Source organism: Glandiceps talaboti, chromosome 13, assembly GCF_964340395.1.
Source record: "Glandiceps talaboti chromosome 13, keGlaTala1.1, whole genome shotgun sequence".
In the NCBI taxonomy this organism is placed as follows: domain Eukaryota; kingdom Metazoa; phylum Hemichordata; class Enteropneusta; family Spengelidae; genus Glandiceps; species Glandiceps talaboti.
In genome coordinates this window covers 7,593,732-7,611,231 of record NC_135561.1, presented here as the reverse complement: position 1 = coordinate 7,611,231, position 17,500 = coordinate 7,593,732, and the positions used below count along the sequence as shown (strand labels likewise).

The 17,500-nt window shown below is 36.9% G+C and overlaps 1 protein-coding gene across 2 annotated transcripts in view; it reads right to left on the bottom strand.

The window, feature by feature from the left end:
* The window catches only part of LOC144444493 (uncharacterized), a 14,648-nt gene extending 6,580 nt beyond the window's left edge, over positions 1-8,068 (bottom strand). The window contains exons 1-4 of one of the 2 annotated variants that reach the window (XM_078133924.1): positions 7,864-8,068; positions 3,992-4,219; positions 2,641-2,947; positions 536-699 (exon numbers count right to left, since the gene is read on the bottom strand). In XM_078133924.1, the coding sequence (XP_077990050.1) occupies positions 536-699; positions 2,641-2,947; positions 3,992-4,179 (659 nt within the window). In that variant the 5' untranslated portion in view covers positions 4,180-4,219; positions 7,864-8,068. Of the gene's footprint in view, positions 1-535; positions 700-2,099; positions 2,227-2,640; positions 2,948-3,991; positions 4,220-7,863 lie in introns of those variants that run through there. The other variant, XM_078133925.1, reaches the window with a different exon arrangement.
* Between the last annotated feature and the right edge of the window lie 9,432 nt (positions 8,069-17,500).

Sequence of the window (17,500 nt, the reverse complement as noted above, 5' to 3'; positions counted from 1 at the left end):
GTTACCCCTCGGTCCATAAACTATTCAATTACCTGATTACTATACAACGCACAAAGTGTTTCTTTGAAATTTGGCTATCAGCAACTACTGCACACAGTAAGTTCAGTTCAAAGTTCAAACCACGAACGCTTACACCATACGCCAGCCAAGTTGAAAGTGTTGGAACAAAAAAAATGTTCTACGTCACGACAACGCGTATCTACGTCACTGCTTTTCAAAAGATGAGTCAAAAATGACCAAAATCGACATTATTTGTACAGATTTTTCATAATTATACCATTTCCCGATATTTGTCTTCACTCAACCGGAAAATACTCGTGACCTTTGAGGTTTTGCCTCCTTCTTGTTGTAGATATGCAAACTCAATAATTGTATCATACTTCACGTAGAAGCATTACGTTTACTTAGTGAATGATATCTTTAATTCTCCTTATTGGAGTCGACATAATTTGATTTTCTGCATGCCTGCGTCCTTTTGACTTTTAAAGTAGCACACCTAATTATACTCCACTTACAGTAAAATATATCAACTTACCTGTAAATATCATAGGAATTGTGAACTGGTTTATTAGAGTCGTTCAGATACTCTGGAGGGACAATACATAAATTTCTTGAAGACAGTGTCTTTCTGTTGTTGTTATCTGGACTGATCAGAAAATCGAAATTTGATCGGAGTGACGTCATACCGTAGTCACTGATCTAAGGAGAGAAAATAGTAGACAAAACAAAAGCTCGTCAAAATTGTAAGAGTGATAATTGTACATATTGGTAGTGCTTACAGTGACGGTCTACAAGTTGTAGTTTTAGTTTTACAGTTTGTAAATCGTTCGTAAGCTTTTATCCCGCCATCCGCTATCTCTGTTCCTAACAGCAACTACAGTCGTTCTTTCTATAATCTTATTGTGGGTTTCTATTTAGCATTGTTTGCATTGTATTTTGTTCTGTGGACCGTTATTTTATTTCCGCTAGTGAGACGAATAAAGTATTCTGATTCTGATTCTGATCCTGAATTGAAGACCAATTTTCGGCTAAATTCGATCTATAAAATACAAAACTATATTAAGAAGCAAGTGGGTTTCGACACGGTACGGTACGATAGGAGAGTTTGAATATCCATAAAACGATATGGTAGCCGAGACTGTGTTTTCGAATATTTTGGTCAGTAAAAAATTATGTCATATTGTCGCTTATATTTCATCTGAATACCAATAAGAGCTCTGTCGGTCCAACCTACTTTAATAAGTAACTACAAAACGAGATTAGGAGAAAACTAAAAAAAATGTACAGACTGTGCCCCTTTAATATGTTGATCGGTCCACCACCCTTTATTTGAAACATTGCCTTAAAAATTACAATTAAAGATTTTTCAAAATCATTAAAAAATTTAATTAAATTAAATCAAAATTGAATTTTAGGTATGTAATTCCATAATCACGGTAATGTTTGCATGAATTTCTACAGGAGAGGTGTTTTATACATCATGTAGAATACCATGGATTTTTTTTTCAAACTTCTGAGTATTTGTTATCGTGTTGAATAATAAACGTTTATTCACTGTCTTTCTAATCTTCCTGTATATAATTATGATATACTTGTAATGAACGCAGAAAGTGTCAGAAAGTCAGGTTGTGGATATCATGTAAGTCTCAAACACCGACAGCTGGTATACTCTGACTTCTGCATTAATCTTTCATGTCGTCTTTAATGAAAACCTTAATGCGAGGAAATATTGACAATTGTACGAGAGTTTTAATCACATTGAAGTAGAGTCTATTTAGATTTAGGTCGGATGAATACGGATATATAGACCGGATATATATAACTACTGACTTGCTAAAATCATAGATATATATTGGAGAGCCTCCGCGGCGCGCGGCAGAGTCTCTCTCCAACGTCTATGCCTGAATGACATGTCACGTGATGATGACACGTATTACAAAATTGAATAAACTCGACAAACTAAACATATACATCGTCGTAAACCACAGCCTCTTTTACGGCACCGCCAAGAAGAAATATGTGATCTGGCTTGCGAGAATGGACATATGTAGATAAAGTGAGAGCTGTGTCACGTGTATATTTTTGGTGAAAAAACGTACAAATCGTTCCAAATACACACAACACCTGTAGCCGTCACAAATTTCAACTTTCACCTGTACTTTGTAATAATACTACGTTTAACAACATGATGAATTTAATGACTGTATATACACATTTGATTTTACATATATGTACACATGTGTAACTGCTGTCGCCTATTATATGGTCTCCTAGAAAAGCACTATTACAATATTCACCGGATATGACGTATGATTTAGGGCTTATATGGTCACCTAGGAAAGCACTAATACAATATTCACCGGATATGACGTATGATTTAGGTCTTATATGGTCACCTAGGAAAGCACTAATAGAATATTCTAGCGCATGCGGCACATGATTTAGGCCTTATATGGTTATCTGGAAAAGCACTAATGCAATATGTACCGGATGTGACGTATAATTTATAGTGTGATTTTATTTTTCAACGTTCTTGTACTCAGAGTAAAAGAGTCTCGGTTACAATACCGTGACGACATACACGACACGTCGTTTCCGAAACAAATGTACAAATGTTCAATTACCATTGATTTTAATTACCTTAGCATGAAAGTTGTCATCTATCAGAATATTGTCACTTTTCAAATTCGCATGAATCATGTCTTGTCCGTGCAGAAAGACCATGCCCTCCACTATCTCCTTAACCATACGGTATTTCAACGACCACGGGACGTGGTTGGTCAACTGGTATTGAAACTGTCGTATCGATCCGTATTGTAAGTATTCCGTCACCAATGATTGGTTCATGTTGTCGATTTCTGTAATCACTCTGTAAATCTTCAACAGGTGCTCACTGGTTGCCATAGAAACCAAGGAGTTAATATCCTCAACAGCTGTTTCGAGTTCTCTAAAATGTAAAAACGGTAGACAATATTGATTACATTCTCACCTTGTGTAGAAATGTGGGGAATTGTCATCAGTCAACTATACTATCTCCATCAGACCATACAAAACGACCATAGTTACCGAGTCAATGGCCTCTCAAACGTTTTCCTGTAAATTTTGTTAATTTCCGATGTGGTTATATTCTTGCATGCAATCGCGTCATACCATTGAGATGCAAGACTAAGTTGTTTACGTTGTGAAGTATATGTATAAATAAATAATCATTTGCTAAATTATAACTTCCAGACACAATACACTTTATACGTTTATAGTCATCCTCTCCCTGACTTCCTCAAATTATCATAACAATATCAGTTATTGATTTTTTTTGAAAAGTTGAATATCAATAATTCACTTCAAAATGAAAAAAAAAATATTTTTATTTAATAATTAAGAAATCGTTACTCAAATATAAAATCAAACATAGAATTATTCCACCGATTGACATATGTTTTTGCACAAATAAATAATCAATTTTTGATAATATCTAACAATATTCTTCATTTGTTCTATAGACACAGGGCGCTCAGGCTTAGTTAGTTGTGTTACGAAAACACATACATACATACATACATACATACATACATACGTACATACGTACATACGTGCATACGTATGTACATACATACATACATACATACATACATACATACATACATACATACATACATACATACATACATACATACAAATAAACAAACAAACAAGCAAACAAACAAACAAACATAACTAGCTAAGCCTGCGCGCCATGTGTTTAAAGCTTGAAAATAAACTGGAATTGTGCTAACAAAGAGAGACGGAGGACGACAACAAACAATTCTGTCCTCTCAATGTTGGTTTAGAATAGCTCTGGAAATATGTTCCAAGACGTCTCCGTCCTCGGGGTGGGGGTGGTGTGGACAGTGCCAGAGTTCTCGGAGCGCATATTTCCAGAGCTAGACCGAGAACCTCTTGCTACTGTTAGGTTCAACAGTTCACAATTATATATAGTAATTAAAATACTAACGTTTCACCAAGAGTTCCATTTGCATGTAAGGTTTTTACAGCAACAGGGCCATAGTCTGAATGTCTACCAACGTACACTTCACCATTGTTTCCAAAGCCAAGGCACTTGATACGCTGTATAGTATCAGAAGTGATCGACCAGTTGGTATCCCCGATCACTCCATCGTCAGTTTCAGCCATCGTTGCCATGGCTACTTGTTGCTCATTTTTATATCAAAGATGTCAGCATCTATAAATAGTGAAAAGGAAACATTTGTAGATTTCAGATTATTGTATCCTTGGTTCAGGCGAAAATCTTGATCCTACAGGAAAACTAAGTCTAAGGATAAACCAAGACTGCCGGAACTGAGTCTAAGTATAAACTAAAACCACCAGAGCCAAGTCTAAGGATAAACCAAGACCACCAGAGCTAAGTCTAAGGATAAACCAAGACTACCAAAACTGAGTCTAAGGATAAACCAAGACCACCAGAACTGAGTCTAAGGATAAACCAAGACTACTAGAACTGAGTCTAAGGATAAACCAAGACCACCAGAGCTGAGTCTAAGTATAAACTAAAACCACCAGAACTGAGTCTAAGGATAAACCAAGACCACCAGAACTGAGTCTAAGGATAAACCAAGACCACCAGAGCTGAGTCTAAGTATAAACTAAAACCACCAGAACTGAGTCTAAGGATAAACCAAGACCACCAGAACTGAGTCTAAGGATAAACTAAGACCACCAGAGCTAAGTCTAAGGATAAACTAAGACCACCAGAACTGAGTCTGAGTATAAACTAAGACCACCAGAACTGACTCTATGGATAAGACTCAACCAGTGGGATATATCAAATTAGTGGATTGAGAAGTGATAAGTTTTATGCAATTCAAAGTGGAAGGATATCACTGGTGAGTTTACAGGTTCATCATACCATCATGTGAGGGCGTTTACTCGCGGGGTTGTAACCATAGCACACATTCAATCGTGTGTGTGTGTGTGTGTGTGTGTGTGTGTGCGCTTGATTTTCAATTCAACACCTTTATCTGTGAAAACTGTATGTGTTGGTACATTACCGTGTGAAGACAATCTTTACTGAGTTGTTACCATGGTGATATATGAATATAATACATTGTGCCATACTATTAAGCATACGTCACGTTCCTCATCTCAGCTTACTAAAACTCAGCTTGAATGATACCCGAATTAAGAGTGTACATTAACAAAACATCAAGGAGCAGAACTTAAAGAGCGCGCATAGTGGTCTTGGTTCTAACATAGAGAGTAGAGTCTCCCCTCCACTGTCTATGGTTCTAACCAGCATTACGTCAATTGTTTACAAGTCCGACCGATAAAACTACCTGCCTAACCCAAAATCCAAATAAAAAAGACCGTAACAATGCCACAGAATAGGTACCAACAATGCAAACTCCAAGACATTGTGATGATGCTGGGGCTATTTTCTTTAACTCGTGGCAAAGATTCAACTTATAACAATGGACGATTTATAATAAGAAGTCGTTTTAAATTCTAAGTAGAGCGAATTGTCAGTTTTATCACCAGTGGTGTTGAGTCCTCGGTTTGCGCGATTTAATAGTACTTATTTTATCGTCCGTATTTAAACATGGTCGAATTTGGATCTAGAATAATTGGTCAAAGCATAAAACATACTAGATATTCAATTCAAAGAGTTGAAGTATAAATAAGTTTAATTCACTATTAACTCCGAGTCATATGTACTAAGTGGTCTATGTATAATATGTCAAACGTACCTGTCGTACCTCTGTATTGGTATTGAGGCCTTACAAAAAGATACACAATTTACTGTTGTCGAAATTTTCGGAGAATCGTCCACATCCTAGAGTATATGTGAAAGTCCAAATTATTCAAACCCAGTTCTCACATTAGAGTTATCTTAATATCCGAACCATATAAGGATTACATACGTAGTTCTAGACCAACTTTGCCAGACAACTATTTTTTCAGACCCAAATTCAAATTTTAATCCGAACTACGCCCAAAGGACATTAAACTTGAACTTGAATGACATATCCAGACATACAATATTAGTGTGCCTATTGTCTTGACACCCATGTGAGCTACTGTAATAAAAGATATTCATTTCTCTCACTAGATGTTTGGCGACATGTATAAACAACGTCATATCTGAACCCAAACACAGTAATTACAATTTCATGACACGAGGTCTGGGGACAAGGTCTCAAAATTTCAACTCAACTTGGTAAATTTGAGCCATTGGTTCGGAAATATTGTCTCGCCATTTGTACATAAATATTATATGGAATGCCAATGTGATGTATTGCAGCCACATATTACCGAACACTGATTCAACTTACCCGATGTTGAGCCTCACTAAGACTATATAGTCGACAAAATGAATTCTCGTCTGAATAAAGTTCAATATTCTCAAACTGTGTTCTCTAGTGCAAGGATAGTAAATATATGCATGTTTTACATAGCATCACTTGTCAGACATAGTTTGACAGACACAACAGGCTCTCAAAGGTATACAGCGGTGCGTGTAACTCTGAGTCTATTTCCGCCGTACATTTCTGTTCAATATTTTCTCATTTACGTAGTTCAGACTAATAGATGACTCAGTTATTTCAATAGCGTGTGTTATAAAAGGGTGGTGTAATAATTATGAAGTCTGTCAACCTGGTTTCAAACACCAATTAATATAAGCGTGATGAACAAATTACAGTGTAAATCTACGTTTGTGTTTGATGTGACATCTATAAACAACATGTCAATGTCATGCACGTCGCCGTTGCTATGAAAATGACATATCAACACTTGAGTGTATTCAGAGTGTACATGAGACGTAATGTGGCATTTATTTTACACCACTAGAAATTCTTCATCATTTTCCCTTGTACTGAGAAACCTTGATTATAGTGACGTCACATAAAAGTAATTGTCTGGATCTAGCGGCACAAAATAAAATACCCGAAATGAAATATTACACAGAAAAAAATAATACCGTTGCCATTACAAACGTTACACAATGTAAGCGCCCGCAGACTTCATTTTACATTTTCACTTTATCGTAATCGCAATAGCCTTGTGATAGGTTACCGGAGAATATTGTCTCTTGTTTTAACTATACAATTGCATTCAATTTATGCTGTCATATATTATATTATAGTTCCAAAATAACGATGTCATATTTATACATTGTCATTATGTCAACCCGTAAAGGTGAAACCTATGATATTACTGTTGCCTTGGTTACGTAAACATCATCCTTAGTAGAGAGTTTAGAATGATATAGTCGGTCACATGAATTGAATATGTGTTAATTTCAGTACTATGTGCTGGTTAATGAATACGTTTTTTATGTAATGAATGGGCAAGTAATTGCAAAATGATTATAACCACGAGTACTTTTATTTGAAGGGAGTTATTATTATACAACACCTTACATTAACGTCTCGTTTCAACATCACTACGCTAGTGATCATAGTTTCATTATGTTAATTGTTGGTTTACACTGCACCCCCCCCCCTTTCCGAGGCTCCCTTCACTGACATAAAAAAGAGTTGTTGATTTGTAGCACTCGTAATGTACCCTAGTACCTGCTGTGAATATCTATCAACAAAGTATACCATAGCTTTACATGTAACAGGCGAGATTGTAATGCATTACACTATTAAGGATATTTTGTCGTTCCAGTACCGATCACCAACCTAAATATTGGCCATTATTTGGTCACACTTGATTGAATACAGTTTTCATTGGGTAGCCATGTTGGCCCAGTTTCAGGCAATGTACGTGTATGTTACAACAGGTAGTAACTAGTCAATTTGACGGCGTCTTTTGGTTGCTAGGTTAAGAACTGGTTTATCGTTATATACAGTGAATAAGCCATACCTTATTCCTTATCGTTCAATGGTTTCAGTTGATAACTATGAAGCTGCGTCTACGTACGATATTTAGGAACACATACACTTTCGCCTACTGCCACGTACTACCCCCACCTTGACCACTCAGATGATTCGAGATAAACACATACTGTTCTCTCCACGCAAGACAAACCTTTTGTTGGTAGCCACGACTGTGAAAAGCTACTCAATTCACTCTTCAACAATGGGTTTCCTTTCAGTAATGGCGTGCTCGTTAAGATTGTACTGAGGTCAGGTTGTGTACGACGGGTCACGGGGTGCTGTTGCAGGGTGTTGTAAATCGTGTTAAGAAATTAACAAACACAACCAGCGCCGCGCTATTTACATTGTTTGCTTGTTGCCCGAACGATCTATACAAATATGTCTACACCGTACATATTCAATTCTAATAAACATACCATACCTAGATTTTATAGAGTAATTCTAATCTAAATATCTCAGGTATTCTGTACATAACACAAACCCCCTACCTGTCTTGTACACATGTTTCTTGCACTCTCAACCACTGCGTGACCTTTAGACTGTTCAATCGGTCTCCACCCAAACACATCAGACTATAATATTGAATGGCAATTGTAGACATTTTACCTGTTATTTCGTCCCATTTGCTTTCAACACTGTTGAAGTACAGTTTTGTATTACATGTATCTGATCCTCAGATTAAAACACAGAATGATGCAGGTGAACAAACTTTTTTTGAAATTCCCATTGACGTAGGCCGGCCATTCATATGGTAAGAAGACAACCATCAAGGCATGACGAAGACGTGGTTACGTCACACAACTAAAAGAATCTGAGGTATTATGTCATACAATACCTGTAGCTAGTTTCGCTTCAATTTCTTACTAAATGGTCAACGCGTAAATGATCATCAATCAATACAAACAGCGCCCGCTACATCGAAAAAAAGTCCTAGTCTAGAGTTCAGAAGGTACTGTAACTGAGAATATTTCCAGCAAAGCGGTAAGTCTTATCAAGAGTAAGACTATAATATATTTAGTAAATATGTTATATCGACGATCACTTAGCGATAAAGATAAAAAACAGAAAAAGTAAAAAAAAATTGTAAAAATGTTTTACTTTTCATCATAAATTTAAGGCTTATCTATACATCATGAGTGTGGCTGTGTGTATAGACTTACACGTATATGTTTGTCAATCCGGCCATGAGGTATTTCCCTTCAAACAGGTCTGTTTCAAGTTGTAACGATATAAAACTATAATACACCATGAAAAAAATGGTAAAAACGTATAAATATTAGTCGTGACTTGCCCTCAGTTCTACTACTATCTCAAGCTAACAGACTGAGCAAAATGCATGGAAATTAACACCAAAGCTTTCTGAAGAAAAGCGACGTTTTTTAACTTCTAAATTTTCTTTTTTATAATATTGAAATTATTAAGTTGATTTATTTAGTTGCACACAGTATCAAAATCTCCACAGTGTTCTGGTAAGTTGCCTTCCCATATATCACTGTCAAATATATAGATTTTCGTAACAAAAGACGTCATGAAGTATTCGTATTTACATTGACGTCATTGATTGTTGAAGAATACAAGAGTGTAATGACCGTGCAAGATGACATTCATCCCATCTGACTATGTTACACGTGTTTAGCTTATAGAGAAAACTCAATATGCTATCGAGTGTCACTCTTTCTGGGGTACGAATAATCTGTCAACGTGAACGGTATGGCTGAATTTCATCGTCACAGCGAAGTCAAATGTTACACACACACACACACACACACACACACACACACACACACACACACATCTTTTCAACCCTTACATGTAATTGATCACATACCCCACCCCACCCACACCCCCACCCCCATGTACGGTAAAAGATGACAACGGCAAACTGAATGGTAAGGTTTGAAGTTTTATTATCAAGTCTTTTTTAAGTTATTTAATTTCTGCGTCCTCCATCTCATACAAAATGTATATCTATCTCCAAAGTATTACTATTTACACATTGCTAAGTAAACGACCCAATCTATTAATAACTTATTAACATTCAACATATATTGCATGCACCCGTATGTCCTTTCACACATGCATAATAAAGTGCACTTTTGGTATAGATTTGTCACGTCAAAAAACCAATTGAATTAATGTGTTGGAATCGATCTGTTCCATACTTCACACTTTTATAAAACTATCAAATTACACTTAATGATTGCAATGTTAGTACTGGTACATCAAGTTGACCTTTGACGTAGTAATAGTGTCAATATTATCATAAAAATTACAAATGGATCGATTACTGCTACTGTATATCAAACCATGACCCCCAGGTCAGTGTTTCCATTAACCAAGGCTTTATATTTTGAATAATGATATTGTATGAAAAATACTCATATTTGACAAAGTCTAATATATTTTGAGTTAGTAATTGACATCATTAATTCATATCTTGGACTGCATCAAGCTAACGTGATCAATAAATTGTAGTTAGCATTATTAGTAATAATTCATATTAAACATAGTATCATATGTTCTGTATATGGTAAGCTTGAGATTATTGCTTCAATATTTTCAATAATGCCAGATAAGATAAGATTACCTAAACATAAATATTTCAGTTGTTCATCCCTTTCCATCATAGTATCGATTCACTTACGCCGACTAAACAGAAAATCTCTGTCATTATATAATATAAATTTGTAATTAATTCTCCTATCGTGAAAAGCCTCTGATTGTGAATTAACACTACCCCTGGCACATCACCATTTCTATGTTTCACCTCGTCAAATTCAGGTAATGTCGACATAAACCATTGTAAAATGTTACAGTGTATTGAGTTACAAACACAGACTTGGTCTATGTTATTTTACATTGATTTTTCAAGTAAGACGCCATGATAAAATTATTGTATAAATTTCAAAACCCGAAATAATTATCCCAATCCTCATCTGTATGGCCACTTTAGCTACTAATAACAAGGTAATATTTCATTCAAGTGGTTCCTACCACAAATCAAATATCATACATTTCAGTTTTAAATAGTACGAAATGTACAAGTGAACTACACTAGCTAATTTGTTTGTTGGTTGGTTATTTGTTGGTTTATCAAGTAATCATAGCTCTAACGTTGTCATGTTACTTGATTAATTTCTTCAATAGGTCTTGGAGAGGACGTCCCCTCCAAGATCTGTAATTTCCCACGCCATACTTTACCGTGACTCCTTGGTTGTAGTTGGCTTTATTTGGTATTCTTAATTAAATAAGCCACCTTATCTCCCCCTATGAATGCCTATGGATTACAATGTCAGGCGGTATATTGGTTTTCTTTATCTGTGTTCAATAAGTGTATTGACAATCTTGGTTTACATTCAGGGTGGCCATTCTACCTTGTTTGTTTGATTGTGTGACAGGAGTATTTGCTTTCTTCTATTCACTGGTGTCTCGCTATATTTTCTTTATTATTACAGATTTAACAAGCTCGGCCAATTTATATATAAATTTCTTTGTCAGTCAGGGAATATCTACGCATATCGTCCATCTTATACTGTGTCTTCGATCTCAGCGTACCGGGTCGACAGGGTTTTATTGCGGTTGTGAATGTCCCATGTGAATATCCCATTGGTAAATGTAGTACATATAGTTTGCTGTGGCGATTGTTTGACCATGGTTTGTAAAAAAAAACGACGTATTGTGTTACCCTATCAGATACAACTTCAAAGTGAACAGAGATGTCTTAAAAGCCTGCTATTGTCTATGTTGACTGCAGTATTCGTATTTCATTGGTTGAATGCTTTGTCATATAATATCCTTGGATATTTGGTTTTCCATTTGTCCGTATGTCGCTAGTTTGATTGATTCCCAGACCATTAAACGACTTCCTTAGCGGTCTCAGTGAGGTTGATCTGAATGCCGTGGATGCTTAGGTTACTCGTTTGCAAAGTGTTAATGTTTAAATTTCTTGCTCAAACAAGTCGAATTTTAACATTTTGATATTTTCCTGTCATGAAGTTAGAAAACGTTACATTAGATCAACAATGTGACTCTCTGCCCCATTATTGGGTTGATTAACTCTTTTACCACATCCCCTGTTTTCACTCATATTCCATACAGCTGACCATTGGCAAGTTCCTTCATACTTTGGTTAGAAATTATAACAGGTGTGTTCGCTGTAGGGGAAAAGACTGACTCCAGATATGTTGAGTTGCTAGGTGGTTGCACGTTGACTTCCCCGTTTATTTGGTTTGTTCTTTTGATGTTATTTAGTTTTCAGTCGTTATACGGATTCTTCGTGATGTACGGCGAGGTATACAAGATTGGGCACAACTATTAAAGTTTTTTTACAACTTTATCAAGATTTATTCATATTTGCCACCATATGTACCCTCTAGACAAACTTGTATATCTTTACTATACCACTTTTGCTATTCACAACAACGACTTTTCCATCTTGACTGATGTCAATACCTTCGGGTCCTTCGATTTTGGCATTGTTTGATGTAATACCATGATAATGCAGACGATCCCCAACATCCCAAGTGAAGACACTGTTAAGATGAACATCGCCAAATAACAACATCCGGGGTCCAAGGCATGAGATTCCTGTTGGGTTTAGCTTGTTCACCATTATACCTTTGGCCACAATGATCTTCAGGCAAGCTCCACAAGGTGAGATAACCTGCACCCTGTTATTCCCGTAGTCGGAAACAACGATCAAATCGTTTGTTCCCAGAACCACGTACGTCGGATAGTTGAATTCCGCTGGTCCACTTCCCTTTGTACCAATGGTCTTCATAATCTTGCCATTTGCTGAGTATACAATGATGACATTACTCTCTGAGTATGCCACCACGATCTGTCTGTTGCTGTTGATACCCACTCCCCAAGGATACCGTAGTTTTGGATCGCCAAATTTCTGTAACACTTTGCCCTTATAACAGAAGATGTAGATGGAACTATTCTCTGCATCTGTTACTACGAAGTAGGTCTCGGAAGTAGCAACATCCATTGGTGTGAATGGCTTGGAAGTGAAAACAGAAAGGAGTACCAGCAATCCCAATGGTCGAAATTGTCGTTTGTAGATACCATTCTCGTCGTACCAAACTACCCTAGAATTTCCAGTGTCACAGACTAAATATCCCAAGTCTTCACTCACCACTGCTACACCATTAGGCTCTCTAAGTCTATATCTCCTTCTCTCTGTTTCTCTTCCGAAGTCTAGGATTACTTCAAGATCCCTTGGAAACCTCCTCTCAGATTCTTCAGAGACAGTATGCATTGCAATAGCTCTATCTACGTTCTTTCCTCTATCATGAAGGACTCTGCGCCGGTATGCTTGTGGCCTTTGGTCCTCCCTTTCCCGCAAAGACCAAGTTCTTTGTATAAGGGTCTCCGATACCTCTGATACAATATCATTTTGCTGAAGATGTGGTACCGATGCTTTTGGGATCTTTGGTTCACCTTGTCTTGCTATTCCTCCACGTTTGAAGTCACTGCATTTGGGGGATTCTGTGTTGAGGCTAGTATTGATAGCAAGTCGAGTCTTTTTGTTTCCACATGCATCAACGCAACTCTTTACATCTTTACAGGTAGATATAGCGTATCCAGCCGGCTCCCTCCCAGCATCCTGTCAGTGGAGAAGGGAATACGTACAACTGTAACTTTGTACTACTCATGATAGTAACTGTCATATTAAACTTGACAATGTTACAAAGTCTGTACAGTATTTGTTTTACTGAACACCTTTCACGGTTCAAATTGAATTATACAAAAATATTTGAAGTGAGAAATGGTGACCCAAGATTGTAAGATACGTCGTGCCGCTCCGCCCTCACCGGTCTCCTCTCATCACTGGAAGGAGTTGACCGATGTGTGAGGGCGCCCCGTCACGGCATACCTTACGGACTATAATGGCCCAAGCTTCAACCCTAAACACTTCATTTGTAGTTCATGCTTGATCATATAACAACAAGATGCAAAGTAATATACAGATAGAGGAGAGCGAACTTTCAGCTTATCAAGAGAGACCTCAGACCACTATAGTGGTCGAGGATAGACTCAAACAGATGATATGCATACACCGACTCACTTCACTCAGATGTTACCAAACAACTAAAACATTTGATGTTAAATTAGCAACTACAACACAATACAACATTGCAACTTTGTTTATTATACACGATTAGATATCCCACAGTGTCGCTATCCTGAAAACTACACTTAAAACTGCACTGGGGTACACTCATGGAGTGAAAGATTATAATGCCATCAATAGAGAAACTTGCTGCTAGGAGGTAGTTTTAGCACAGCTCGAGACAAGCTAAGATGTACAGTTGGTCGGACATTGTTGTAAGAACCCAATCCATTTCAGCTTACATATAGCTATAATGCATAGGTTGTGACAAAAAAAATTGTAGATGAAAAAATAATGACATTTAATGTGCAACTTCAACTGTTACATGCTACCAATGCCATATTATGAAATAGAGAGATGGTGTGGATATTTCAAATTCCCAGATACCCATCCAGTCCTTGAATATGATGTTTTTTACTTTCTTAACTTTTTATAATAAAATACCCAACAACACGTTTTAGGCGAACTGTAAGTGTATACTGTGTCAAGTTAGATAGAAATAACTGTAATTCTCCGAGACTCAATTAAAACCGAGTTCTTCTATTATGATAACTAAAATTATGAAGGCTTGGTGTTTCACTAATAGGATTACGTTTTTGGCACGGAGATAGACATGTTTCAACTCAAGACTAACAATTGCAATCACATTGAACACTAATAAGTATTGCTATTCTTTCAAAGTGCAGTAAAAACAGGCTTCTAATGAAAACATTGCATGTGGACTTGATGATTTTAATGGCTGCAATTGTTTATTTTCTAAACTGATAATCAACATTTCAACTTTACTACTTGTGTACATCCTCACTGTATACGGCACTTATGTGATTGTTTCTTTTGCATTAGAAGTTGTCTGAGGGTGTGTATTAAATTTCATGTCATGTTGCAGGAGTGAAACACCAGGCCTACATCATTTTAGCTGTAATAAGTTATTTTAGGTAAGTTATTTTAGGAATGGCTTACCAACACTTTGAGAACTTCCTTTTTATAAAATGGAAGGTTCACGTCATCTGGAACGTCATTCACCTCGGCTTCCAAATCTGGAATCAATGAAGAGACTGCATTGTATATGGTGTAAATGTGACCTTTTTTTCTGCTTCTTATTACCCGACCGACCCACATTTTCAGCTCCGACATCAAAAAATATAATTTTTTACTTTTGCCCACCCTTAATATTTTGCGGAATAGCGTCCTCTGTGGCAAGAATAAGCAGGTGTCTGGACTGTCGACGTCATCTACAGTCAGAGCGGGGACGACACTTGTTCTCGAACAGAGCATTTCATTCATTCATTCATTCATTCGTTCGTTCGTTCGTTCGTTCATTCATGAACTTGGAAGTTGTTAAAGTAGGGAGGCTGATGAGGACATGTCAATTGTGTAGAGCAGCTGATAAAGCGCTTGTTACCAGGAATCCAATAAAAAGAAGATAGAGAAGAGGACAAGAAGAGGCAGAAAAACATGAAGAAGATGATTTTTATTTTTTTACTTTTATTTTAATCGACCAACCAACCCATAGTTGCCATGTCAAAGTAATGAGAAACATTTTTAAAAATAGGGTCACCCTTAAGCAAGTTTTAGTGGCATGCATTCATCTCTCAAGTAGTGGGTACGAAAACACAAAGTAATCAGGACTGACGTAAAATCTAGTAGGATTCGAGAATTTCAAATGAAAGGTGCACAGCATAGATCCCCTCCCACACTGTGTTGGACGAGGTTACATTCAAGGTGTCTGTCTGCTCACATGAAAATGACTTTAACTAACCCAAAGACATATACAAATGTAACAGGCCCACGAACAGCTAATTTAAAAGAGCGGCAAAACTAAAATCACACCTTCCGCGCTCACAATTTCGTGAATATATGCAGAGTGATATAACTTTAACTAAATATGGTTTCAACATGTATTGGGGAGAAAATAGACCAAACGCAGTCCATCTGATCTGAGGGACCATGGGAGAAATTATTCTTTCTCATTACTAAATAATTTATTTCTGTAGTCTATTGATAGCTTACTAACCAAGCTTTAAGATATACCTTCAAATGGTGGCCTCTTCGTTGGGTCTCTGTCCAAACATCTTTCTATGATGCTTTTAAGTTCAGGTATGTATGGGAAATCATCTTTGATTTCATCCATAGGTGGTCTATTACCCCTTTTGACACCATTTCTAATTTGTTCTGGATTTACAGCTTCTGTAGAGACATATTGTAAACAATGAGGAAATACATACATACATACATACATACATACATACATACATACATACATACATACATACATACATACATACATACATACATACATACATACATACATACATACATACATACACACACACACACACACACACACACACACACACACACACACATACATACACACACACACACACACACACACACACACACACATACATACATACATACATACATACATACACACACACACACACACACACATACATACATACATACATACATACATACATACATACATACATACACATACATACATACATACACATACATACATACATACATACATACATACATACATACATACATACATACATACATACATACATACATACATACATACATACATACATACGCGCACATACACATGTACACGCACACACACGCGCACGCACGCACGCACGCACGCACGCACGCACATACATACCGACCGACAGACATTCAGTCAGTCAGTCAGTCAGTCAGTCAGCCAGTCAGTCAGTCAGTCAGTCAGTCAGTCAGTCAGTCAGTCAGAACGATTTTCATAAAAAAGATTTCTGTGGTTATACCTGAAAAGCTCGTTTGACCAGAGAGGAACTCCCACATAGCCATACCAAAACTGAAAGAAAAAAATTTAAAATGTTATGCTATGAGCAATTGCCAATAATTTCGTACAATACCTGTACAAGGTATTATGCAAGTATAAAAGAACCCAAGCAACAGACAACTATTTAATTCCTACATCGAAGTTAATGAAATGTCTAGGTTACATCATTAGCGAGAATAACTAATTAAACAGGTAAAAAGTGCTGCTACAAATATATGTGTGTACCTGTGAGCGCACGAGCATGTGTGTGTGTGTACCTGTGAGCGTGTGTGTGTGTGTGTGTGTGTGTGTGTGTGTGTGTGTGTGTGTGTGCGTGCGCGCGCGCGCGTGTGTGTGTGTGTGTGTGTGTATTTGTTTGTTTGTCTATTTGTTGGTTTGTTTGTTTCCAAATTTATTGCAATTGTGTGCATATAAATTTAATTTTCTACTCTCGATTAAAACAGTGCCGCGTCATTTACACATCTAGTGTCTTTTCATCGCACTATAGTTAACGTAAATAAATTACCTGTATACGTCATGACTCTCATTTGGATTGACTTTGGTTTCACCTAGACACTCGGGTGGAAAATATAACAATGTACATAGATCGTTTTTCCACATTTGCACGTTGCTCGGTGCAGTGTGACAGTGTCTTTTAGTCAGGGAGTGCCTGAAATCCGATATCTGTTG